Source organism: Topomyia yanbarensis, chromosome 2, assembly GCF_030247195.1.
Source record: "Topomyia yanbarensis strain Yona2022 chromosome 2, ASM3024719v1, whole genome shotgun sequence".
In the NCBI taxonomy this organism is placed as follows: Eukaryota; Metazoa; Arthropoda; class Insecta; order Diptera; family Culicidae; genus Topomyia; species Topomyia yanbarensis.
In genome coordinates, this window is record NC_080671.1 from 42,971,928 (window position 1) to 42,994,858 (window position 22,931).

The following is a 22,931-nucleotide window of genomic DNA, read 5'->3' on the forward strand; positions in this document are numbered from 1 at the left end:
CAAGGGTTATCCCCCACCAAAATAATTTAGATTGAATAAATAGAAAAGATATAAAATATGTTTCAAGAGTATCATCTGATAAACATTTCGGAAACCTTTTCTTGCGAACATCGTAAGAGCATTCGGAAAATTTCGGGAATATGTTAATCTTGAACCTGACGTCGTAGTGATCTCTAAATTGTTCAAATGTATTAAATAAAGGCATTATTGTAATGAAGCGACCCACGTAGAAACTATTCTCGAAATTCAAACTAATCTTTTCCCCTCGATTTCAACTAAAGACTATTTTTGATGAATTTTACAGTTTTATCAAATATCGATATTTATTCCATCTAACAAAATTTGAAACAATTCCCAGTTGTTTGGTTGCAGTATCCTGATCAGAATCAAATAACAAGATTATAACAGAACACAATTTTTGTAACATATTGTGTTATAAATTAGGTATCGTTAGTAGTTAAAATAACAGAAATTTATAAGAAGTAACAATGCGAGATATAGTTTTGAAATATTTCTGTTATGTGTTTGTGATCGGGTAACCACCAAAACACCCACCAGTACACAAAAACTATTGAAATAAAAGGCCAAGATTTTACAAAGAGTGTGATACTGATACTCCTTAAGCTCGTACCACGCATTGCCCCCCTGCTCCCAATCATAACAGAATGTATTGTAGACTTCCAGGTATCTTGATATTGCGCCATCACTTTTCTTGTACGCACGCGCATGTTCTACGATTGCATACAGCCATTGAGTACAGGGCTAACCAGAAATCGACGGCCGAGTTTTCTACTGAACATAACTCTAGCAGGTCTTTTTCACGTATTATCGCTACATGGCCAACCCACTCTAAAAGGTGTACTGATCAAAACTTGGTCACACAAGAATGTGCGTAAATCTGGCTTCCAGTATTCTTGTGAGTATTCTGCGGATTTCGCTCGACGATAACCCCAGCTCGGGTATGTTGGGAAGGTTCCTTGAACATCACCTGCACGTTGTTTGCGACAAACCACTTAACGACCTTTTTCTGTCATGACAGCAGTTGTTTTACCAGATACTTGTTCGAAGTTTTGTCAGATACTAGATGACGATACCGGTTTCGATGAAACTTTTCAAGCTGCAGGTACAGACGGCCTACCAAACTAAATATTTTTTAGGCAACTTCGACAGTATTATTTGCTTGAAAATGTCGTCTTTCGTATACAGTTTCCAGGATAGGCACTATATCCTGATATCATGCATAGCTACAATATAAGGGATGCTGAGGTTATTGCAATTCCTGACTAAAAGATATGCGAGAATCAACTTTAAGATGACCAAACGGAATTTTTGATAACTAAGCCAACCTCAGAATGTTCTATTCGAAATATGCTTTTTTACCCCCCGGCTAACATCGTTATCGTCACTAGTGTTTCAAGCTATATGAACGGGCTTCGTACCATACTTCATAGTCACTGGAATAGAGAACAAGGCAGCCGGAACCAACACCGTTCCAACTGTTTTGTTCTCTACCATCAACCATGTCCTTTGTCTTGTAATAGTGTGTCGTCAGTCAGCCTTTTTTTAAAGGCCGTAACATCACTTCTACAGCTTTGAGATCGACTTCAGTGATGTCAACCTAGTCCGCGAAGCATAGAAACATATGGGATCTGCTAATGATAATTCCGTTCATTTGTGCCAGATGCTCGAAAAGAATATTACTTTATATGAAGGTACAACTCTTCAAGAATATTTTCCTAAATTTTTATAGAGATCCGAGCCATACATCGAAAATTACAGCGCTGCGAAGCGCGCCTCGGCTACCAAGAACTTGAAGTTTCAAACTAGATTATCTCGAGGTGTCGTTTTCCGAAAATAGCTTATCCGTGATAACGATTGCTGAAAAACTCGTAATTAATGTTCCTCGAACCTTAACCATTCCCTTTTTATGTATAAATTTTTGTTTTAGAAAATTTACAATTTTTAGAGTTCAAAACATCGATTTTTGGACAGAACGTTTCAGACAGAAACAAATATTATTAATTCAACTAATCGTTAAGGTACGAAAAATACTTCTACACCAATGAATTTTTGAGTTTTGGGATTTTAGCCTCTTAAATAAAAAAAAGGTTCTGGAGAAAAAAACATAAGTGCGCCATCAAAATACTATAACTTTGATGTAAAAAAATCATCGTTTCATACCTTTACATGAATTCAAATTTCATCAAATTTTTCTCGCAAAATGGTATGTAACAAGTGTGGGGTTGGAGAGAGGGTCTTGCTGACGAGTAGTATAGGGAAACGAATTCTGTCTTATGGCATTTGAGCCAAACGTCTGGGGCTATGCCAAATTTATTTTTCACGGAAAAAAATTGGACTAACCAATCTGGCACATTACCTAACATAGAAAAGTTGAATTTGAATGTTTCGTTTCCACTCGTCAGTAACTGACTGACACCAACTCTGTGCTTGGCTAACCGAGACATCACTCGGTACCAGACAGTTTCGTTGGGCGTTCACACATGTTGTGTGAACTGTTTGGATTTAGTGTCTAACTGGCGCTAAGTTGGTGTTAGTTTGGATATATCGTCTAACTGGCAGCAAGTTTGATGTCAGTTACTGATGAGTGGGACACGAAACACTCAAATTCAACTGTTCTACCCTGAGATGCACAAAATCCTCTAGTATGAGGAAGTTACAATGAAACCCATAGTATTTTCATAAAATTTGTCCCATTTTGTCAAATTTTACAAATTCAAACGAAAAAAAAAATGCTGGTAGGTGTACTATCGAAGATACGTACTCTAGAGATATATCTGTATTTCTATAAAAGTGTGATCATAAAAGCAACAACTTCGCCAAACAAACTATATTTTTAAAGTGAACGGTTTAGACACTATTAACTTTGAGCAGAAAACGGCATTTTAAAACACTGTGGAAAGACAGGATTTTTTCAATACAGGGTCGTTAGGATAAACGTTCATTAGTCAGAAGCACCTGTTCATTAGGCAGAAGCAGCTACTGCTAATCCTAAATTTACATGCATAGTGGTGACCAAGGCCATCTACGTTATTGATTGTATAAAATTGATGTTTCACGTTGAGTGTGCTGTGCTTCTCCCAAGTATCATGCAATTGGATTGGTCAAGGTAAGCTAGGTAAGGTCAGTTATGTCAAGCTAAGTAGGTATGGTTAGGATTGCCTGAAACAAATTCTTTCATTCAAGAGATCCAACATATTATTCGATGATTTCATCTCTAGCTCGAACTACTACTGACGACATGGGGAATTATCCATTAATATTGCAAAGCTCTGTTTCGCTTCGTGCCCATACGGGTCAGTTGACGCTAGTCAATAGAAAACCATATGCCCGTCCATACATTGTAAGTACAGTACAATGAAGTCAACATGAAAAACGATATGTGGGGCACTTCTGCTGCAGCTTCCCATCAGCGGATGGTGATGCGTACACTTATGTACATACCTGCGTAAAATGATGCGACCGGTTGATGGCCGTTAGCTTGCCACCACCTTTGCCGCCGTGTAATAGTGGCTGCTGTCCCGCGCGCGGGTCCTGTCCAGCAGGACCACCGGGCGGAAGTATGACAGCGCCTGGTCCACTTCCGTCTCCAACCAGCTGACTGTGTTCGATGATAATCTCCTCCCGTTGCATCTTGCCACCACCGTCCATCGGTAATGTGATATCTCCCACCCCGAATGGCGGCTTTTCGTCCAGATAAAAGGACTTGGTCGAGTGGTGCTGCTGCTGTTCCTGATGGTTGAGATACTGATTGTAGTTGTTGTAACGATGATGGTCGGCACTGATTTTGTTATTCTTGTAGTTTCTACCGTTGTTCTGATGATGGTACTGATAGTGGCTGTCGAAATGATTGTTTTCGTCGTATGATGGCACTGCACCAGGTACCAAGCCGGGCGTTGTCGTTGTCGTTGGAGGCGATATCAGTATGTTGTATTGATTTTTCGTAAAATTCAAATTGTAGTTGATGTTATAGTTCTGGCCACTGTAGTGCTGCTGTAGCACGCTGTTGGTGTTTTTGGCGCTGGTCGGTTGTATGGTGTTACTGTTTCGGGTAGCGTTGTTGAAGTACTCATACTGCTTTAATTCGTAAATTAATGGACGCCGTTTGGAGTAGCTGCCGTTGCTACTGTAATTGTTATTGTTTTTCAGTATCCCCGCGGGGCCGTCGTGATTGTTCAGCAGCTGCTTCTGATAGTCGAGGGGTTTAGGTTTGGATTTCGGCTGTTGAGCCGAATAGTAGTTGTTGTAGTCACTGGGAGGAACGCTAGAACTGGCATCCAGAACGGATGGTTTCAGTTTCACACGTTTCCCGGTTGACGGTTTGGGAAATCGTTGCGTTGCCGATGGATAATGCTGCGGTTCTGAGGGTTCGAAAGGATGCTGACTCTGGCGTTGCAAATGTGAAACCTGGAAAATAAAGAAAAAATATTAGAATTTATGAAAGTATAGCTTAAGCAACATTTCCGTGCATTTTCGCATTAATCATGTCAACCAATCTGTCCACTAATGTGGTACTTTGTATATGAATAATGAACCACCATTTGAAAGGAAAACAAATTGCTTCATTCTTGGGTGCGTGACCTCTTGCTGACAGCACGCAGCACATTCTAGTAAACATCATTTGTCAGTTAAGTAGACCCAGCGAAACACCTCTTTCTCTCGTCTAACTGCCAGTTCCTTCCACCAATAAATTATGCAGATTGAGTGAAATGCTGTGAAAGGCATATAAATTACAAAATTTGTATCAGTCGCCTTGCAGCTGTTGTAATGTGCGTGCTATAAGCACTCATTGGCCAATCAAGCGCCCAAATCAAGTCACCGCTGCCGACCGTTGGACAGACGCTGCAAGTCACGAAATGACACGCTGCTCCATACAGCTGGGATCAAATCGCAATTATAGACTGTACCCCTATACAAACACTCCTATCTACAAGCACTATTTCACACGCAGGCCAATTTGTAGTCACTAGCCACGGTTCGACCGCCCGCCATCGACTCCATCGGGTTGGGACCAAAAACCTACCACCGAGTCTGCTGAACGTTACATGCCATGTGCACAAGTACTAGCGGCGTGACACACCCATACCGCGTTGCACGAGGCACAAATAAATCATTTGCATAATTGATCATTGAATAAGTATGTTTAGCGCGCGCATTGCCATTGAGGTGTCACATACGAAGGTAAAGGGGGGAAAGGATCAACAACAATTGCGGAATGAGATGATACTTTTTGTGTCGTTTACCGATACCCGGAATGGGTGATTTATCGTTCGAACTTTGTGGTGATTGAAAATTCCTCTACGAAGCATGAAAAAATATATGCAATCAATTTTGGTTTGTTCGGGAGGCACGTTATGTTAAGGGTTTAAGGGTCAACGGTTTACGCGAGAGGGTTTAAACGATTATAGCACCATCATTCTTTTCTAACTCGCACATCTATTGGTAGGTACACGAGTTTCTGGAATAGAAGTTTTTCGAAATTGTCTGACGAAATTTTAATATTGGTTTTCGTTAATTCACAAATAGTATCCTTGTACTGAGAGCACTCGAATTTTTTTAAAAATAAATTTAAAAAAAACATGTATTTTCGGCGACTTTAAGCAAATTTGTAATTCGTTTGGGTTGAACAAATTATTGAGAAAAGTTTGAAGAAAATTGCTATCTACAACCACCAAAGAGAATACACAGTAGGGTGGGACAAAAATTAGATTCATGCTCCGAGCAACTTTTTGGGTTACATTTGGGTCCTAAAACAATCGTGCAAATTCGTAGCTCGATGGGTGAAACTACATTTTTGCGTCCATAGTTTAAAGTTTACATGGGAATTCGTATGGGAAAATTGATTTTCACAAAATAATTCCTCCCAATACCTCCTAAAAATAAATCATTATGTGGTTTTAGAAGGAAATTGACCAGTGAAACAATTAAAATTAAATTACTTAATCTTACAACATGTATAGCAAAGTTGTTGTATTTTACAAGGCTCTTCTTTTAGTTTAAATAGAAGCTAGGGTGGTTCTAATTTTAACAATACTTTTTATTGAACTTTTTAACGGTTTGAGATAGCGGTTCATTGTCTTTGATGGTGTTGTAGAACAACACATTTTAAACAAATTTGCTAAAGACACGCAAGCTCCAGCTTTTATACCTTCCATTGCACGACAAATCCAAATGTAAGCTTAAGGGTGTTCTTTAAAAAAACGGTTTTATTTCTGTGACTTTTGTAGTTTTTATTTTACACTAAAGTACGCTTTGGCCAACTTGAAGATTATTTTAAGGCGTATAACTTGCTTTAAAACACTAATTACTAAACTTTTTCGTTTCAAAGTTATGAGAGTTTAAAAAAATACTTTTTCAAAGAGCGTTATCTTCGATTAGGGCACTTAACATTAAATACCGCTGCTGTCATATGCATTCCGTGTAGTATAGATCACCAAAAATGACAAATGCGATGTTTTTATATCCTGCAATATCCACTCAAAAAATAGTTTATTTTTAGTAAAAAGTGTATATAGCTTTCTAACGAGAGTAGCTAGAGGTTCGGTAAATCGAGACAAATTGCTCTCCTTCAAAATATTTGAAAGTATTTCTAAAGTGATTTTAATGAAAAACTAAAACTGCAAAAGTTATATAAAGAAAACCATTGTTTAAGAAACACCCTATTTGTATTTGGTAAAGTTATTGTAAAGTGGAAAGTACACGACATAGAGTTCCACTGTTTTCGACAAAGTTTTTATTAAATTTTATTTTCTACAAATTTCTGGAAGACAGCGAAACTATCTCGGACCATTAAAAAGTTAATTCTCTGGTTTAAAAAAAATAGAACCACCCTACCCACTATTTAAAATAATAGAAAAATATTGTACAGTGTAATATTTTATCATGGAAGCGAAACTATATTTTTTATATTGTTCACCGTGAAAATAATCATATTACAAGTCATGAAAACCCAAAATTTTTTTATCCCTCATGCTCGTTTGGCTGCACTTTTTGACAGTCCGTTTGGTTGCAATTTTTTAACACTTCGCTAGTCTGTGTATAAGTGTCTGTAGTTCAAACTTGCGTTCAGCACATTGCGGTATCTATCATTTTGCACGATTTCTCTTGTATAGCAAAACGTAACTTCTATTGTTTAGAACGTCGCACTATGGAGCGACTAGAACAAAAAATTGGACAAAATAGGAAAAAAAATTCTAACCTTTTAATCAAACTATCAAACTATTTTTTAAACATTTTTCAATACTTTCTACATCATGTACTATTGTAATAATAACTAAAAACTTTGACCTAAATTTGTGACATACAGTCAAACATTATTAAAAATAAACAAGCTTTTTTCTGTAAATCAGGTAATAGGAAACTGTTTCTACTGAAATTGAACAATACAATCAATGAAGTATTATTATACTAGGAAACGTTGCTAGTGACCTATTCTAACTTCCTAATGCTGGAAATATCGAAACAAAAAAGGTAAACTATTTTGTTTTGAAAAATAAAAGTACTTGTTTATTTTATGATTTTCGTACTATTTCGCAATTAAAAAAGTTATCAAATTAAGTCAAATTAAGATAGAAGGTTGAAAACATACGAAACTATCGGCTATTGTTAGTCGATCGCAGGTGGATACTGATGCGACCGCGTCCGACCGTTGGTTTGAGAGCAATTTTAAAATTGTAGTTTTTGCATAATTTTGGTGCTTTTTATCAAACATTATAAGCAACTATAAGTTTTATTTAACTGGATCGCCTGCTAAGATTTCTAATCAGTTTCGTAAATTGTTTACCGTTTATAGTAGTCATATATTTTCGATGACAAACCCTCACCTCCCTCCCTCCTCGCCTTTTCAAACCAGCGGTAGAACTTGAGTCATCGAGGAATATTAACGTTACACACTTTTCTTCAGTATACAGTAGCACTTCCGAAAAAAATTTTATAATGCTTTTATTCATAGTCGATAAACTGAAAAAGTGTTTCTTTTTTCTTTTATTTACTATTTACCAAGAGAATGAGATTCCCCTAGTAATTTTCCATCGATGTCGACACAAATATTTTCTCTAAGCGGTCGCTTACATCCGCATTTCAATCTTTGAACAATACATTCATACACAATGACGAACAACATTATTGTGACTATAATATTAAATGCATGCATACAAAGTAGCAGTTTCTGTAGTATATAATTGAATATCGTCTCTTTTAAAAATATTACTTTTTGCTTTGAGAAAAATAACATGGTTTGAAATAATTATCAATATATCAAAGTAGTTTATGTATTGTCCCCAATATCAAGGCAAATATAATAAAATACATTAGAAATTCGCCCTACAAACGCTACTATACCCATCAACCACAATGGTTTCATTTAGGTTAAGTTTTTGAAGAAATATTAGAAGAAAACAAATTTCACACTGCTAGGTGGATTTTTTATGAAAAATGTGCTCTATATCAATTATTTGAGCTTCTCTTGAATTATAATTGCAAAATAATATATAGAACAGCAGAACATGTCCAGCTTTTCGGCCTAGTTACCCCATAGTGCGTCGTCAGTTCTATTGTTAAAATTTAGTTTAACATATGTTAATTAAAATTATTATCTTAAATGAGGTTATATAGTTGTAACGAGTACGATACACATACAATATATGCTTTAGCGCAGTTATTTTCATTTAGTTAGGAAACTGAACAAATGTCACGCGGGATGGAGATCGAGAGTAGGTACACACTGATAAAATAAAGTACCCATTAATGCGTAGAAAACTACCCATTTTCAATTAAAGTGGAATAACTCACTTAATGGGTAAAGAGCATGTGCCTATTAATAAGTACAGATCTTGTACGTCAACCTGCGTACGTTTTACACATTATTTTTCTCTGTATAGTTGCAAAAAATGCTTAAAAATCCCATTCATGAAAATCGCCCCAGGATAAAAAAAATTTCTAAAAACAGAATTGTTTCTGAATTTAAAGAAAGCATTATAAACATTCATTTCACATTATTTCCCTCTCAACAGTATAGGAACCTCGATAGGAATCCTATTTTAAAGCCACAAAACAAAATAGAATCTGCCACTGTGTAGATTTTTTTGTTGATTGAATCGTCTAAAGCAGTCAAAATTTCAGAACTGGCGGATATTTGCTCACAAAAACAAGTAAGGCTCATTAATATGACAATTGCCTTTAATTTGAGTATTAACAGTTACAAGGATCAGCTCTAGAACTGAAGTTATTGCAATTAGTCTGATTAAATTCCGATGGAGCAGTGCTGCCAGGCACAGTTTACGTTGACGACGGAAAATGATTTTTTCATATATCTTCGTTATGGTGTTATATTATTGAAAACTGATAAAACTTATCAATTTAGACTGTCGTTGGCTACGTTCTCCACGTAATTGGACTATTGTAATTATTCTGGGAGAATTGTATTGAGCATAAGAAGGTAAAAATTGACCAGCATCTAGCACTGCCATGGAAGCATCTATCTTTATGAAAATAGGCTTTTCGTGTTTTTTGACCCAACTGTTTTCAAGGAAAAATAGTTTTGAAACCCTACATGCAGTAGAAAAAAGTTGGGCATGAAAGGGTTAAAGACAAATCTGCAGCGAATTTATATTTAAAATTTCACATAACTATTATGTTGTGTTGGTATTCCATACTGATGGCTTTTCCCGGAATAGGCTAAACAATTTCATTCATTCATTCATTAGATTGTCTTGTAGAAACTTAACTTCATATTCACCGCAGCATATTCGCTGACAATGCTGTCAAGGGCGCTAGAAGACTACGCCACGGCTCTGTGTAGTACCATTTAAAATGAAAATATAAAGTGGAGTTAACGCAAAATTATGGTGTTGCCATAGAACAAGTAGTAGTGACAAGACGCCTAATCAAGAAAATTGGAGATGCACCGTTTCTCCGCATCTACAAATCGCCTGCCTGATCAGAAGATTTTGAGCAATTTTTGACATTCTCTTTGTTCAAACTTATTCTGCAACAATGAACTTGGATTTCACGCTGATATATTCCTCTCCATGGGGATAATCTTGACGTAGGTTTCGTTCTTCATCACGATGAAACACGATCTAATTAGCAAATGCGTGTAAAGTATCGTGAAACGGGTTTTTAGATAATATTTTTCTACGCATTCCAATTTAGCGTCTTCTAAACCTAGAATACCTTGCATTTTCTAGCACTATCAAGGATAAATCCTGGCTACGGGTCTACTCCCTCATCATTTCCTGTTCGTCCTTCGCAACTGCAACTGGTCTTCTGAAGTTTGCGCTTCATTATGGCACAAATCCACCGAATTAGCCGTATACCACTCTTACACGGTTTTCGAATAAGAGCATAACGACAACTCAAACCAAAACAATAGTTTTCGATCGTGCTCTCTCAAAAACGGCAAAAGCCGTTTTGTAGGAACTCAGTTTTGTAAATCTGACCGTTCATGGTACCTTAGGTCACCAATGATTAGCTATGTTTATCACAATTGCAAATGGTCTGCAAATTGTGTATACTTCGCGCATTTCGACACCTTGTTTTCCAAGTTCTAAGATAGGCTCAACATTTATCCAATATGAATTAAATTCTTTTCAACTAGTCTACTGAGAAAACCTTGAACAGCGGTCGTCTTGGAAAACGAACAAAACAAACTGTTTTATTACACACCGTCGCCAGAATCTTCATGAAAATCAATCAATAGTATTCTAACCATGCCCGAATACGTGGATTGATTTTCATGAAAATCAGGTAAAGAGTAGCGAAAAAACTACTTTTTTCGTTTTCAAATAAGGTCGCTTTTTGAGGCTGTAAAACCCAGAAAAGCAACACCTTAAAGCTACTGCAATACGCCTTATCAAGAAAAAAAAAAAACTAGAAAACATTTCCGCAGCATAACGTCATTCCAAGCTGTCTTTTTGCACGAAACAATAAAAAAGTGCTTGAAGCTAGATCTTGGTTCCAAATGTAGTAATGGATTTTTTACAATGGTCTTTCGAGTACCCACTTTGTACTGAATAGCCTTTTCAAGCGAGAAGATAACCTCTTCACTGAAACAGGTACACAAGTAGCAACAAAGTAAAAGAATCAATATTATTCGTTTCATTATATCTGCAAAAACCCACTGTCACACCTCTACTGGAATTGTATCCCCGTTCATATGCAAATCACTCTGTTTAAGTGTCGGTACTTGAGATTCCCCATTTTTTTTGCACTACATGTAGCTATAGAAACTACTACCTACTAGGTATGTACTAGCAACCAGAACCGGGCCGCGGGCGAAGCGAAGGGGCAACACTTGAATAAGTATCTTTTTCACACTCACTTACGCTGACAGACGGGACTAACAAGCCTTCCTGACCTGCGAATGGGGGTAGAGTGTGTGGTGGCTTTGATGGGTGGTGGAAAAGAGCAAACAAATTCGCCAGTTTTGCCTAAACTAACACCAAATGGGGCATGGCTAGGAATCGTGGCCAGACAGCATAACATACGATACACTTGATGTGGAGGCATTTCAGCCGGAGTTTGTACACCGTCAACAAATTTTGTTGATTTTGCTAATCTATGCATGAGTAGATAGAAATCTGACAAACAGGTGAATGAAAAATAAAGGTAGCACTCGTCTTAACCATTTTTTTTGTGGGAATTTTGCATTGAAACTATCGAACGGTAAGTTATTGACAGTGTACCAAGTGCAGCAACTCCCTTGCAAATGCGTAAATCAAATTCACAGAATATGGAGCGCTGGCAATAAATACCTCTCCTGCTGTCAAGGAAGATCCACTTACGACCGTAAAGCCGAGGGGATCGAATAAGACAGTGTTCCCCCCGGCAAGGCAACGGCCGCAGAACGTTCAAGAGTATATTGTAATGTGTGTACACACATTTCAGTTGCAATTGAAATTTATCACATTTTATTGCATTATTTGTTGCAACGACAGTTTATCATGTTGTGCTGCCGACACGTATGCTTTTGCGTACTGGGCGGATTGCTTGCACCAGCACTAGTCCACAATTGTGATGAGCGGGATCACGGTGCGGGGTTGTTTGCGGAGGGAACGCACTGACTGTTGTCTGACTGCAGTTGATGTTTAATAATCCCGCTGTTGTTGAATTGAATTACAGAACTCTGCTATTCAGGTTGACCTGTGTGGTGTGCATATGTTCGGCGACGGGACTACAGGACAGGAGAGGCAATGTATGCGAGGATTAAGTTGTCACGAGTGACTTTTGGCGCGCCATAAATGAAAAGGCTTGTAGACTTAGTTGAGGTGAGGCTTTTGTGTGAGCTGTTCTTGTTGATTGAATTAGGAACAAACTGTAAAGTAGCAACAATAAGAACTTTTATATTTAGAATACCAATCACTTATATCGATGTTATTCGAACTGATACCAAATTTAATCACGGTATTTCAGATGCGGGAGAAATAGTGAAATTGGAGTCAGACTTGTCGAGGAAGGTTAAACGAATCGCTTTCCCTAACTGCGAGCAGTAATTTTCTTATTTGGGAAAACTTTGATTTATTGCCCAAACGGCTACATGGAGCTTCTTGCTTCTGTGCTTAAAAAGGAGGAGAATCATGGAACATTCATCATTGGCTCGTTTACGACGTTAGCATCCCGAAAGGCAAACCGACCGTCGGTTCAGGCTCAAAGTCGCAGCACATTTCGTGTGCCATGGGAAATTTGTTTCGAACTAACTAACCAACCAGCAGCAGCGGCGTAAACTTTTCCATTTGCCGGTTATGCCAAAACGAGACTTTGGTCAACTCTTTGACCGCACATTCCAGCCTTTTACAACCAGCGCACCATCAGAAAAACGTTATAGATAAAATCTGTATATGCGCTGTCCATTTTCGGACACGAACAACTTTGTGTGAATAAGTTAGTCCTCATACCCTTGCTTGCCTGCTGCAGAGATTGAGAGTTTTGAGAATTTCTATTTTTCTTCCATCTACTTGATATAATAATTGACGTGCTTCTGGAGAATTTTCCTGCTTGACATAATCTTTTTTTTTTATATAAAACACGATACTGTTGTTGATGGATCACAGCTGTTTTCGACTGAATAAAAGTCGTGGCTGGAAACTTATATTTTGAGTTTGTTAAAGAAATATTAAATGCGTGGTATCTTAAAGGACTTCCCGAGCAAAGGCAGACAATAACACGATTTCATTGATAATATTGTTTGTGGCCATTACTTTTGAGCTAGAAAGGATTCAATATAGGGGTCCCGTTTCAAAAAAAATGAATATCTGTCGTTGTACAGAATAAAAAATTAGATGTCGCTAACTGATTGGAACAGTAATTATTTGCGCCATGATTGGTCCGTACAATTCGACCAAGCAGCGAGCGTTGCTACGACTGCCTCTTTGTCATGCAATGAACTGCGACACACGCATAGATGTAGATAATAAGCAAAATTCGTCAGTTTGCTTTCTGGCGTTGTAGTAGCTGCTACGTTTCATGTCAGCTCAAACTCAACGGTGGTAATATATTTCATGGTCGCCGTCAGGCATCACTCCAATAATGTATAGGCGTACCAGTTTCATACATACAATGATCACACACTACGGAAAAACCGTAATGCTCTTTCTTTTGGCGCTGAGCAAACGGATTTCAGGGGTGATAGGGTGATTGGGTGCGAGAGAGCCCGCTCTCGTGCTCTATAAATTATATGTGACGCGCGCTCCAGAGTGCACTGCGGTGGTTGTATACACTGCACAGTTGCACGACTTAGAACAAAAGGTGGACTAAAGTCAAAACTTTATCGTATCGGTTCAAATAGGACGGTATTATGTAATTTCGGCACGCTTAATTCGTTTTTGATAATAAAACATATTAGAAATAAACAATTACTATTCATTTGGGTGTCTCAAAAATATCTATTTTATCGAAATTGTTCTTAATTTTTTTTAATACTGGAAACCCGATTTTATAAGCCCCCGATTTTATCAGCCGCCGATTTTTTCTGCCCCCGATTTTATCAGCTTTTTTACCTGATTTTGTGAGCCTCATATGAAAATTTATAGTTGGTAGTTTGATGGGCTCTAACAGACGAACCAAGAATGCGAGTAAATACTTTCTTGAGCATATTTTTCTTATCTTAGATATCCGAAATACGCTAAATTAAAAATTTGAATTTCTTTTTGAAATTTTGAACTGTTAGACCCTCTTAAAGAAAATTTAGACTAAATAATCAGAAAGGTTTATGAGCCTATATCAATGGACTGAAGAATAATATTTTAAGGACTTCTGTTTATTAATCTTAGAACGTTGAACTGGGGTACAAATGTACCCCACGCCTTCTTTGGAGCCTTGTGAAGACGAGAATTCGGCATTTGCCGACCTGGGATCCTAACCATTATTCGATTTAGAGTTCCTAGTAAGAGTAGGAAAAGGTGGTATAGCCAGTTTGCTTATGGCTTTCGTGGAAGCAGGTCTCAAAGTTGGCGTGGAGTACATTTGTACCCCAGTGTACGGTTGCCGTTAGCGTTTAGTCAGGTTTGGTACTGTCAGTGGAAATGGGACTCGTGACAATACCAGTTTAAATACTGTTTGTTTTACTACGTAAGTAACAATTAGTATTATAAAATCGTTTTTAATCATTTATTCAATTAATTTCATTTAATTTTTGAGCAGAAAAAAATCGTTCTCATTTTTGCTGATTTTAATTGTTGTATTGTTTATTTTTTGTAGTTTTTCAAAACAATGGCTCGCAAATATAATTTGCGCACAGTAACTGCTGAAACAGTAACGTTGCGTGTTAGCAATGCATTACTGTTCAGTATTTTTTTTCATTTCAATTTTCACCCCATTTCGTGGTATTTTTCAAAACCCGATTTTTAAACTTTCACTCTTCCAAATAATTGCACTTTTTCAAAAATATCAAAATTATATTTTATACCATTTCTAGACCAAACTTTTAGAACCATTTAATTTTTTTAAATCGGTTGAAAATTCGCAAAGTTATTGTAATTTTTTGTGAAAAACGTTAAAACAGCGATTTTTTTCATTTTTTGTTCAAACCAATTTATGTAACATTTATTAAAGAAATTGCGTTCTTTGACCCATACAGCTGTTTTCGCAATTAAAAAACAAAGAAAATGATGTATTTTACATTTCTTTCGCTTGCATTTTTGCCTGCGAAAATTGCGATCAAACGCGTGGGGTACATTTGTACCCCAGTGCAACGTTCTAGGGAGTAAAACGCAAGTGCAACTTTCTAGGGTTAAAAACAAAGCCAAGCATATGTCCCTATTTTGTCAATCTCCCCGTTATATCAGCCTAAAATTCACCAAGGGGCTGATAAAAACGGGTTTTCGCTGTATTAATTTTCGTACGCTAAATATTTTTTGGTAATTTTACGATGTAATTTAATCACATGGATAATTTTGGTGACGTAATGCAATGCATAAAATCAACCGTTTCTTCGAAAAACGGAAATAACCGGATGTAGTTCTCATGACAAAATTTTGCAAAAAACCCTTGAGTTAAGCGGTTTAAAAAACTGTCAAAAATTCATTTTATGTTTAAATCACCTAAAATTTCGTAAAAATGTCTCTGATAGCTTAGCTGATAAGAAAAAAAATACTAACGATAATATCGTGGAACCTTCATATATGGACTTAAGTCCGGGCTCGTCCCACTGCACTATGGGGAGGCATGTGGCCAAAAATCGAAAATTGCATCAACTCCAATTCAAACCAATTCTATACTGAATGTTTATATATACTCTAGCTAAGCAATTCCCAGAGTATCTCGGAAATATATTTGACTTAACTGTGTATATGGGTGTCCAATGATAAAAATTTTGAAAAACAGAAATATCACGTGCGTTTTTTCAACTGTTCGTATCTTTGCTGAATTTTGAATGAAACATTTGTTCATATATGCCATTTTAAAGCTAAGAATGCCAGCTTTGTGATTATATTATTGAATTTTTTTTATATTGTAACGACAACGACAACGACATAGCAAGGGACTGGAAGGTGAAGTATTTTTCAAATATTAAGAGCCATAGTACTCAAGGGAGAGTAAAGATTTGAACTAAGAAAGTTTAGAAAAGCGTGGAGTAGGGTCAATGAACAAGCTTAGAGTTTCCCGGTTACTTAGCTTTTTGTCTTCTGCAGCGCAGGAGTCAGGATCTTTTGGCATTAAAGGCGAATCACCTGAGTCTGCGGCATGTCCGGACAAGCGTAAAGTCAATTTAATGACTTATGCTGTCGGAGCCGACAGCATAAGTCATTAAATTGAAAAAAAAGGAAAAAAATTATTGAAAATGCAAATATATTGCATTGGTATGGAGTTATATGAAAAATAACGATTCAAAGTCCTAAAATATACACAAATTGGATCCGGGAAAAAAAGTCCCCCAATGTCCTCCGGAATTCTCGATGGGGGATGCAAGGATAATGCATCTTCTAACTTATAGCGAAGATTTTAGTTGCCCGAATTTGCCCCAAACTGAGAACGCATCACTTGAAGTTTTAAAGGCAGTCTCAACTAGTCGACCAGAAAAGGATACTTCAGTACATGTTTCGGTTGAGTGCTTCATATTCCACAAAGAAATGAGCGTGGACTACAATTTTGTTGAAAAGATAATTCATCTGACTACATTTTTGCTATTCAACATTACTGTGTAGCAATAAATGGTACTGAGTTGTACTGGAATTTCCAACTTACCGTTAACACGATCAATGTAACCAAATATTTGAAATTTTAAATAGCATGATTTGTAAATTCAAAAAATGTTCATGCTGATAATAATGAGCCCCGGAATCGCCAAAAGCAGGTTTTGTGACCAAGAATTTTTTTATGGCCACTCATAATATAAAAAAATGTATTTCAAGACCTATTCTGATAGTTTTAACTATTTCGTTTTCGTGATATTGGTTTATATAGGATTCATTATACTATATTTCCGGAACAAGAGTTCCAAATGAAACAACAATTAATCGCAAGCTATAAATATGAAGAAGATATATTGGCATAGCAATCAACTGAAAGAGCGACATTTCTTTTAAAGCTCATTGGTCATTTCAACATTGAAATAATCACTATGCACTTCAAACTACTTTCTATTTACTTCTATTTAGTAAATAAATTAAAATATTTTTGTCTCTTTGCGGCATGCATTTTTTCTCCGTTACTATTGGTTTGAGGGTTAAAAAGCACATGTTATCTGAGTTTTTCCTTTTTTTTTGCTTTTTGAGTTTTTTGTAACACTTTGAAGCCAAAGTCCCATTTTCGCTAAAAAAAACTACTAACATTTTTTGTAAAAATAGTTGTAATAATAATTTTATCGAAAGGTCTTGTAGTTACCTGGAGAATGATGTGAAGAAGAACTGTGAAAAATTTCGAAACCATTGGCCCAGTAGATTTTGAGTTATGATGCACACCGCATTTTTTCGAGGTACCTTCGGAAATTCATTTGACCAATGAAAATTTAAGAAAATATTGTTCAAATACTGCATCATTATATGGAAAGTGATTGAATTGAGTAAAACTCTCTGTGCCTCTTTTTTATTTGTTTAAAAAAAATACCTTGAATACCTATACCAACCCCCCCCCCACCTCTCCCCCTCCTCCTCCCCCTTAAGGTTTTTAAACCTGGATACGTCCATTATGAGTTTCGTTCATTATTAATAGCTCAAACAAGCTTTTCGCGAAAGAATATGAGACAAAAAATTTTTGGCCACCTGTTTGTATGGAACCTTCCCATAGTGCACTGTGCACTGGAGTGTTCATTTGAGTGTGCCCTTTGGTTAGTTTTCTTCTGGCAAGCGTTTGACCACTTAATTAGCACTGTTTGTGGTGTTCTGTGAAGGAGATGATGATATTATAAGTTTCTGATGGTGATATTATTAGTTTCTGCTGATGATATGATACAAACTGCTTCGTAAAGCTTACGAGTTTACGGAGAATTGTTACACTGCCTCGGGAAACACGGGCCTACTGTGAAAACTTTTGACATGCCATCGCATTTGCTGCTATAAACACAGTTTTATAACGATCCGTAGAACCAGATTAATTGTATAATAGGTGCATATTAGGGTGGGACAAAAATTAGATTCCAGCTCCGAGCAACTTTTTAGGTACCATTTGGGTCCTAGAACAACTGTGCAAATTCTTAGCTCGATCGGTGAAACTATATTTTCGCGCCCACTGTTTGAAGTTTACATGGGATTTTGAATGGGAAAATTAACTTTTACAAAATAATTCCTCCAGGAGTCGCCCATTACTTCCTAAAAATAAATCGTTATGTGACTTTAAAAGGAAATTTAACAAAGAAACAAAGTCTCGAAAACCACAAAACGATCTGACGCGTGAGAAAATAGTTATTAAGCAGAAACTGATTGATGCTCTGACGATTGATAAAATATTCATTTTTTCTAGCACCACTGCTGTTGGTTGTTCAGTTATACGCAATTTTGTTTCAATCCTCTCTTAATGTGTCTAAATCGTTTATCTACACTGGCCACTTCGCAAGGTTTTGAGGGCTTCTTTTGTACATAATAAGAGAAAGTTAAATTTTTTTTGTATATAATTAGACCGTCAGAAGCAGTGATGCTATGAAAAGTGAAATTTTCATCAATCTTCAAGACATCAATCGGTTTTTGCTTAATAACTATTTCCACAAGCATCAGATCGTTTTGCAGTCTTCTAGACTTTGTTTCCTGGACAAATTTCCTATAAAAATCAGACATCTATTTATTTTTAGGAGGTAAAGGGCGACTATTGGAAGAATTAATTTGCAAAAGACAATTTCCCCATACGAAATCCCATGTAAACTTTAAACCGCGGGCGCAAAAATATAGTTTCACCGATCGAGCTGAAAATTTGCAGAGTTGTTCTGGGAGCTAAATGGGACTCAAAAAGTTACTCGGAGCCAAATTTTATTTTTTTCATATAACCATGTCCCACTCTAGTGCATATATGACCGGATTTATGCATGCATGTTAAGGGGAGGTTCACAGTCAAAATTTTCAAAAATTTGTTTTTCTCGTCATAGACGGGTCTTTCGATCCGCGCATCAAAAAAGTTTCTACATGCCATTGTTCGAAGCAGCATTTTGGCCCCCATTGGGACGCTCTCGGCTCGAGACGCGCGCCTCAGGTAGACACCTTTTTATAGTATTATGAACGTTCCTAGAATGCTATTAACCGCCTAAAACCTCTATTAACAAAAAATCTGCATATCGCATTCGAAAGATACAGTATCCAAGCATCTTCTCACCGAATTTCAAAATGATCCATCGAGAGAATCGAGAGATATTATGATTTGAAATTTTATGACTCGTTTAATAAGGCTATAACCATACACTCATAGGTTTTGTCTGATTTTTATTAACAAAGAAATATTTGTATACTTAATGGTAGTGGTCATTCAAAAGATATAGTATTCAAATATATTCCCTGCAAATTTGAAAATATTTCATTGACGGAATCGAAAGTTATTGCTATTTTAATTTTTATGCGGTCATCGATAGGTTTTCTGTCAGACTTTCAACGTGAATCTATGTTTGTACATTTCCTATTTAGAGTGTTTTTACGTGTTGCAATTTTAAACAAAAACCTTGCCATTTATTTACTTACATATAATGTGCAAAAGGTGCTATTTATATGCTACACTTTAAAAAATCTGAAAATATGGTTGTGTATCTAACGTTATAGTTAAACGTGTAAATTTAAAACAATGTGTAAAAGTTGGGATGTTTGCTTCAATAGGCTATACTAGTAGTTTGTTAATCGTTTCTAAATAATATTTCTATTGCCTACCTCAAGCACTAGACAATTTAATTATTTTCAACTATACTACTGGTACCCACATAACAGTCCCATATGAATTTTCAACAGTTTTGAGCTAACCCCAGGGTTAGGTCTCATTTTTATTGTACTATCAAATAACGTACTGAAAATTATCGATTTATTTAAATATGTACAAAAAATACCAACTAATGTCAGTCCCATATGACAAGTACCCACATGCCAGTCCCATATGCATTTTGAAAAAAATTGGTCACATTTGTTCAAGTCACATTTTAGTCCACCATATTGGAATCGCCATTTTTATTTTATTGATTGTGATATATATTAACCTAAATTTGTGTTTATAAATCATAAATCCTTTTTTCTCGATTTTGGCTGAATTATCATTTACTTTTTGTGGGGGTCTGCCATGTTGGTCTTTTTGAATTTCGAAAACCTGCCTTCAGATTTGTAATCAGCGGTCTAAAACCCATAATTCCATGCTATTGTTACAAAATTTTACATTCTATCACAAATAATTCATTGAACGTGTTCTCAAAATAGTAAACGCGTGTATCTCAAAATATGATTTTTCAAAACTGCGTGCAATCTCATTTCAAAACCGTTCAATTTAAAGACTTCATCTTTTGAACTCAAGAAAGAAAGCCTTATTCATTGGAGGAATGGCCTATAAAATCTACAAATTCTTTGTATAGTTGTTCAAGAACCGTTCCAATTTCCATAAAGGAAACTTCTATATTGGAAAGCTACTTAACTCCATTTTCGTAGCTCTCAAAAAAAATGGTATGACAAGTCCACGTGAAATGCCTCGTGTATGTATGTATACTGTGCCATCGACGCATGCCTTATATCCGATCTCACAACTCGCGATATTTGTGCTGTCACGGTACATATGACTGTTGACAATATAAGCAAGAAATACGTCTATTATTCGGCATATTTGCCGCATAATGAATCATCATCTTCTGATGATTTCAAAAGGGTTGAATCATACTGTTGCAGAAATGGGTTTTCCCTCATAATCGGCAGTGATGCAAATGCTCACCATATAATTTGGGGCAGCTCAGATATCAATTTGAGAGGCACCGAATTAATGGAATACTTGACTAGTACAAATTTGCATATACCTAATGCAGGTAACCGCCCAACATCTGCACGAGCTGGCAGAGAAGAGGTGTTAGATGTAACTTTCTGCTCTGACGGTATCAAGCATGAGTTGACAAACTGGCTTGTATCAAACGAGCTCGAACTGTCGTTATCTGATCATAAGTACATTATCTTTGATCACTTAAACGTTTCGCTAGATATTTAGATTTTTTGGAACCACTACGAAGAGCGCTTGGCGACTAGGCTGAGTATTATTCATGTGATCTTTGTGAATCTGATAACGGAACATCATATCATTTGATAGGTAAATGCCCTGCAGTAATGCAATCGCGTATCTGGACCCTACATATATGAATCAAGAGCCAAAACTTAATGATATGCTATTCCTAATTCCTAACCCAGTGTGGTGAAGAGTTATAGTTTAAGCCATATTTGAGAGGCAATATCTCTTTGGGTTGTTGTCTTTCTGTTATCTCAATATCCTCTCGGGGGTGTTGATATATCCGCCCATCGAAAAGTGTCTTTTATTCCCTTGGGAGTGATGAATACTTCTGTATTGTCTATGTTCGCTGTGTCGTTATTTTCGTTATCGCTAACCTTGCCACTTCCCCAATCCTTCCCATCAGGGAAAGATGAAAAGAATTTTTTTTATAAATTTGAGTGAAGCAAAATAATCAAAATTGTTGTGCATTATAATGTATCATTTCAATAACATTCTGTAACTGCGGCTGTCCAGAGTTCAAGGTGTTTTCGATGAAACAAATTCTCGATAAACGGTTACCCAGAGTTGAAACGCCTTCGCATCTAGAACATTTACGTATCCTACAGTCAATAAACTATTCAAACATTTTGTGCACGAAAATATGTTCTCAGTCACATCGCTTGCTTGAGGCGAATCCTGACTAACAACCCACCCACTACCCAATCCGTGGTACTTATGGGAGTGTTACTGAGTCGGGGCCTTCCGTTAAGTAAGTACCACATCAAAACTTCCTTTCTCGTATCCCAAGTTGAGGTAAAGATGTTCGTGGCCCGCAACGGTGGTTCTCAGGCAAAATTCTCGCTTGGACTGGATCAATTGTTATTCCCAAACAATGCTCCTCCTCTGGGTGGAAATGAGAGTCATCAATCTGCAATCTACGAAGTATACCGTGCTTACGCAACGCAACGCAGTGTGACAAAAACGTAGAGAAAACAGAAAAGTGGCATTTGTTTTGTCCAACGCAAAAATGTACTTTTCATACAAATTTTCTTAGTACGCAGTCGTTAAAGAGTTTAATGGCCATGTAGCGAGATCGAATAAAATTAGACCATCGAGCATCGATTAGGGAGGTTTGCTTTGTTTTTATTCAATAATTATTAAGATTACTGGCGCTTTTTAATGAGGATCGGTATTTGTTGCACATGTTTTGTCCGATAATGTATTTCCAATTCCAGCTCATTTCAGGTATCAGTAAAGATGATAGTGGTCGACAATGAAGAATTTTAGGCTGCTAGATGTTTGAGGGGCAGGGCTTTCGGAAAGTCATAACGGAAAGATAGTGAGAAATATTGCAGATAGAATAAAATTGTCTCACAAGTAGTTGCAGGGATGTGGTAATCGTCAACTGCAATCAACGAAAAGCCGCACGTTGTCACTGAAAACCTTGTAATATGCTACGTCACACAATTATTCAAATTGATTACGCTATCAATGCAAAATTATTATTAATTTAATAGCTATTGATTTTAAATATTGGTTATGGAGAACATTGCTGACCCGCATGTTGCCATCTTTGATTTTAAAATGGCGTCAGGCTGCAATTTCCGTTATATAGTCGTTTACTCGAATTTAAAAATACCTAACTTTCATTAGCAAGAGTTAGCTAAGAATAGGGTTAAATCGTGTACCGTGAAAAGGGGGAACATTGATCGCTTTTTCAAAAGTTTTTCGAATAACTATCTTGAATTCAAGTAGATGATGCAACTCTTTTGATTTTTCAAACAAGTACTGGTACCCATAGATTGTAAATGTTCAAATTGTTGTGTATTTTTTTCGTT

At 36.7% G+C, this 22,931-nt stretch overlaps 1 protein-coding gene across 1 annotated transcript in view; it reads right to left on the bottom strand.

The window, feature by feature from the left end:
- Positions 1-3,450: 3,450 nt before the first annotated feature.
- LOC131679445 (GATA zinc finger domain-containing protein 4-like) overlaps positions 3,451-22,931 on the bottom strand; it is a 105,131-nt gene continuing 85,650 nt past the window's right edge. The window contains exon 3 of the mRNA XM_058960174.1: positions 3,451-4,425. Within this exon, the coding sequence (XP_058816157.1) occupies positions 3,451-4,425 (975 nt within the window). The remainder of the gene's footprint in view (positions 4,426-22,931) is intronic.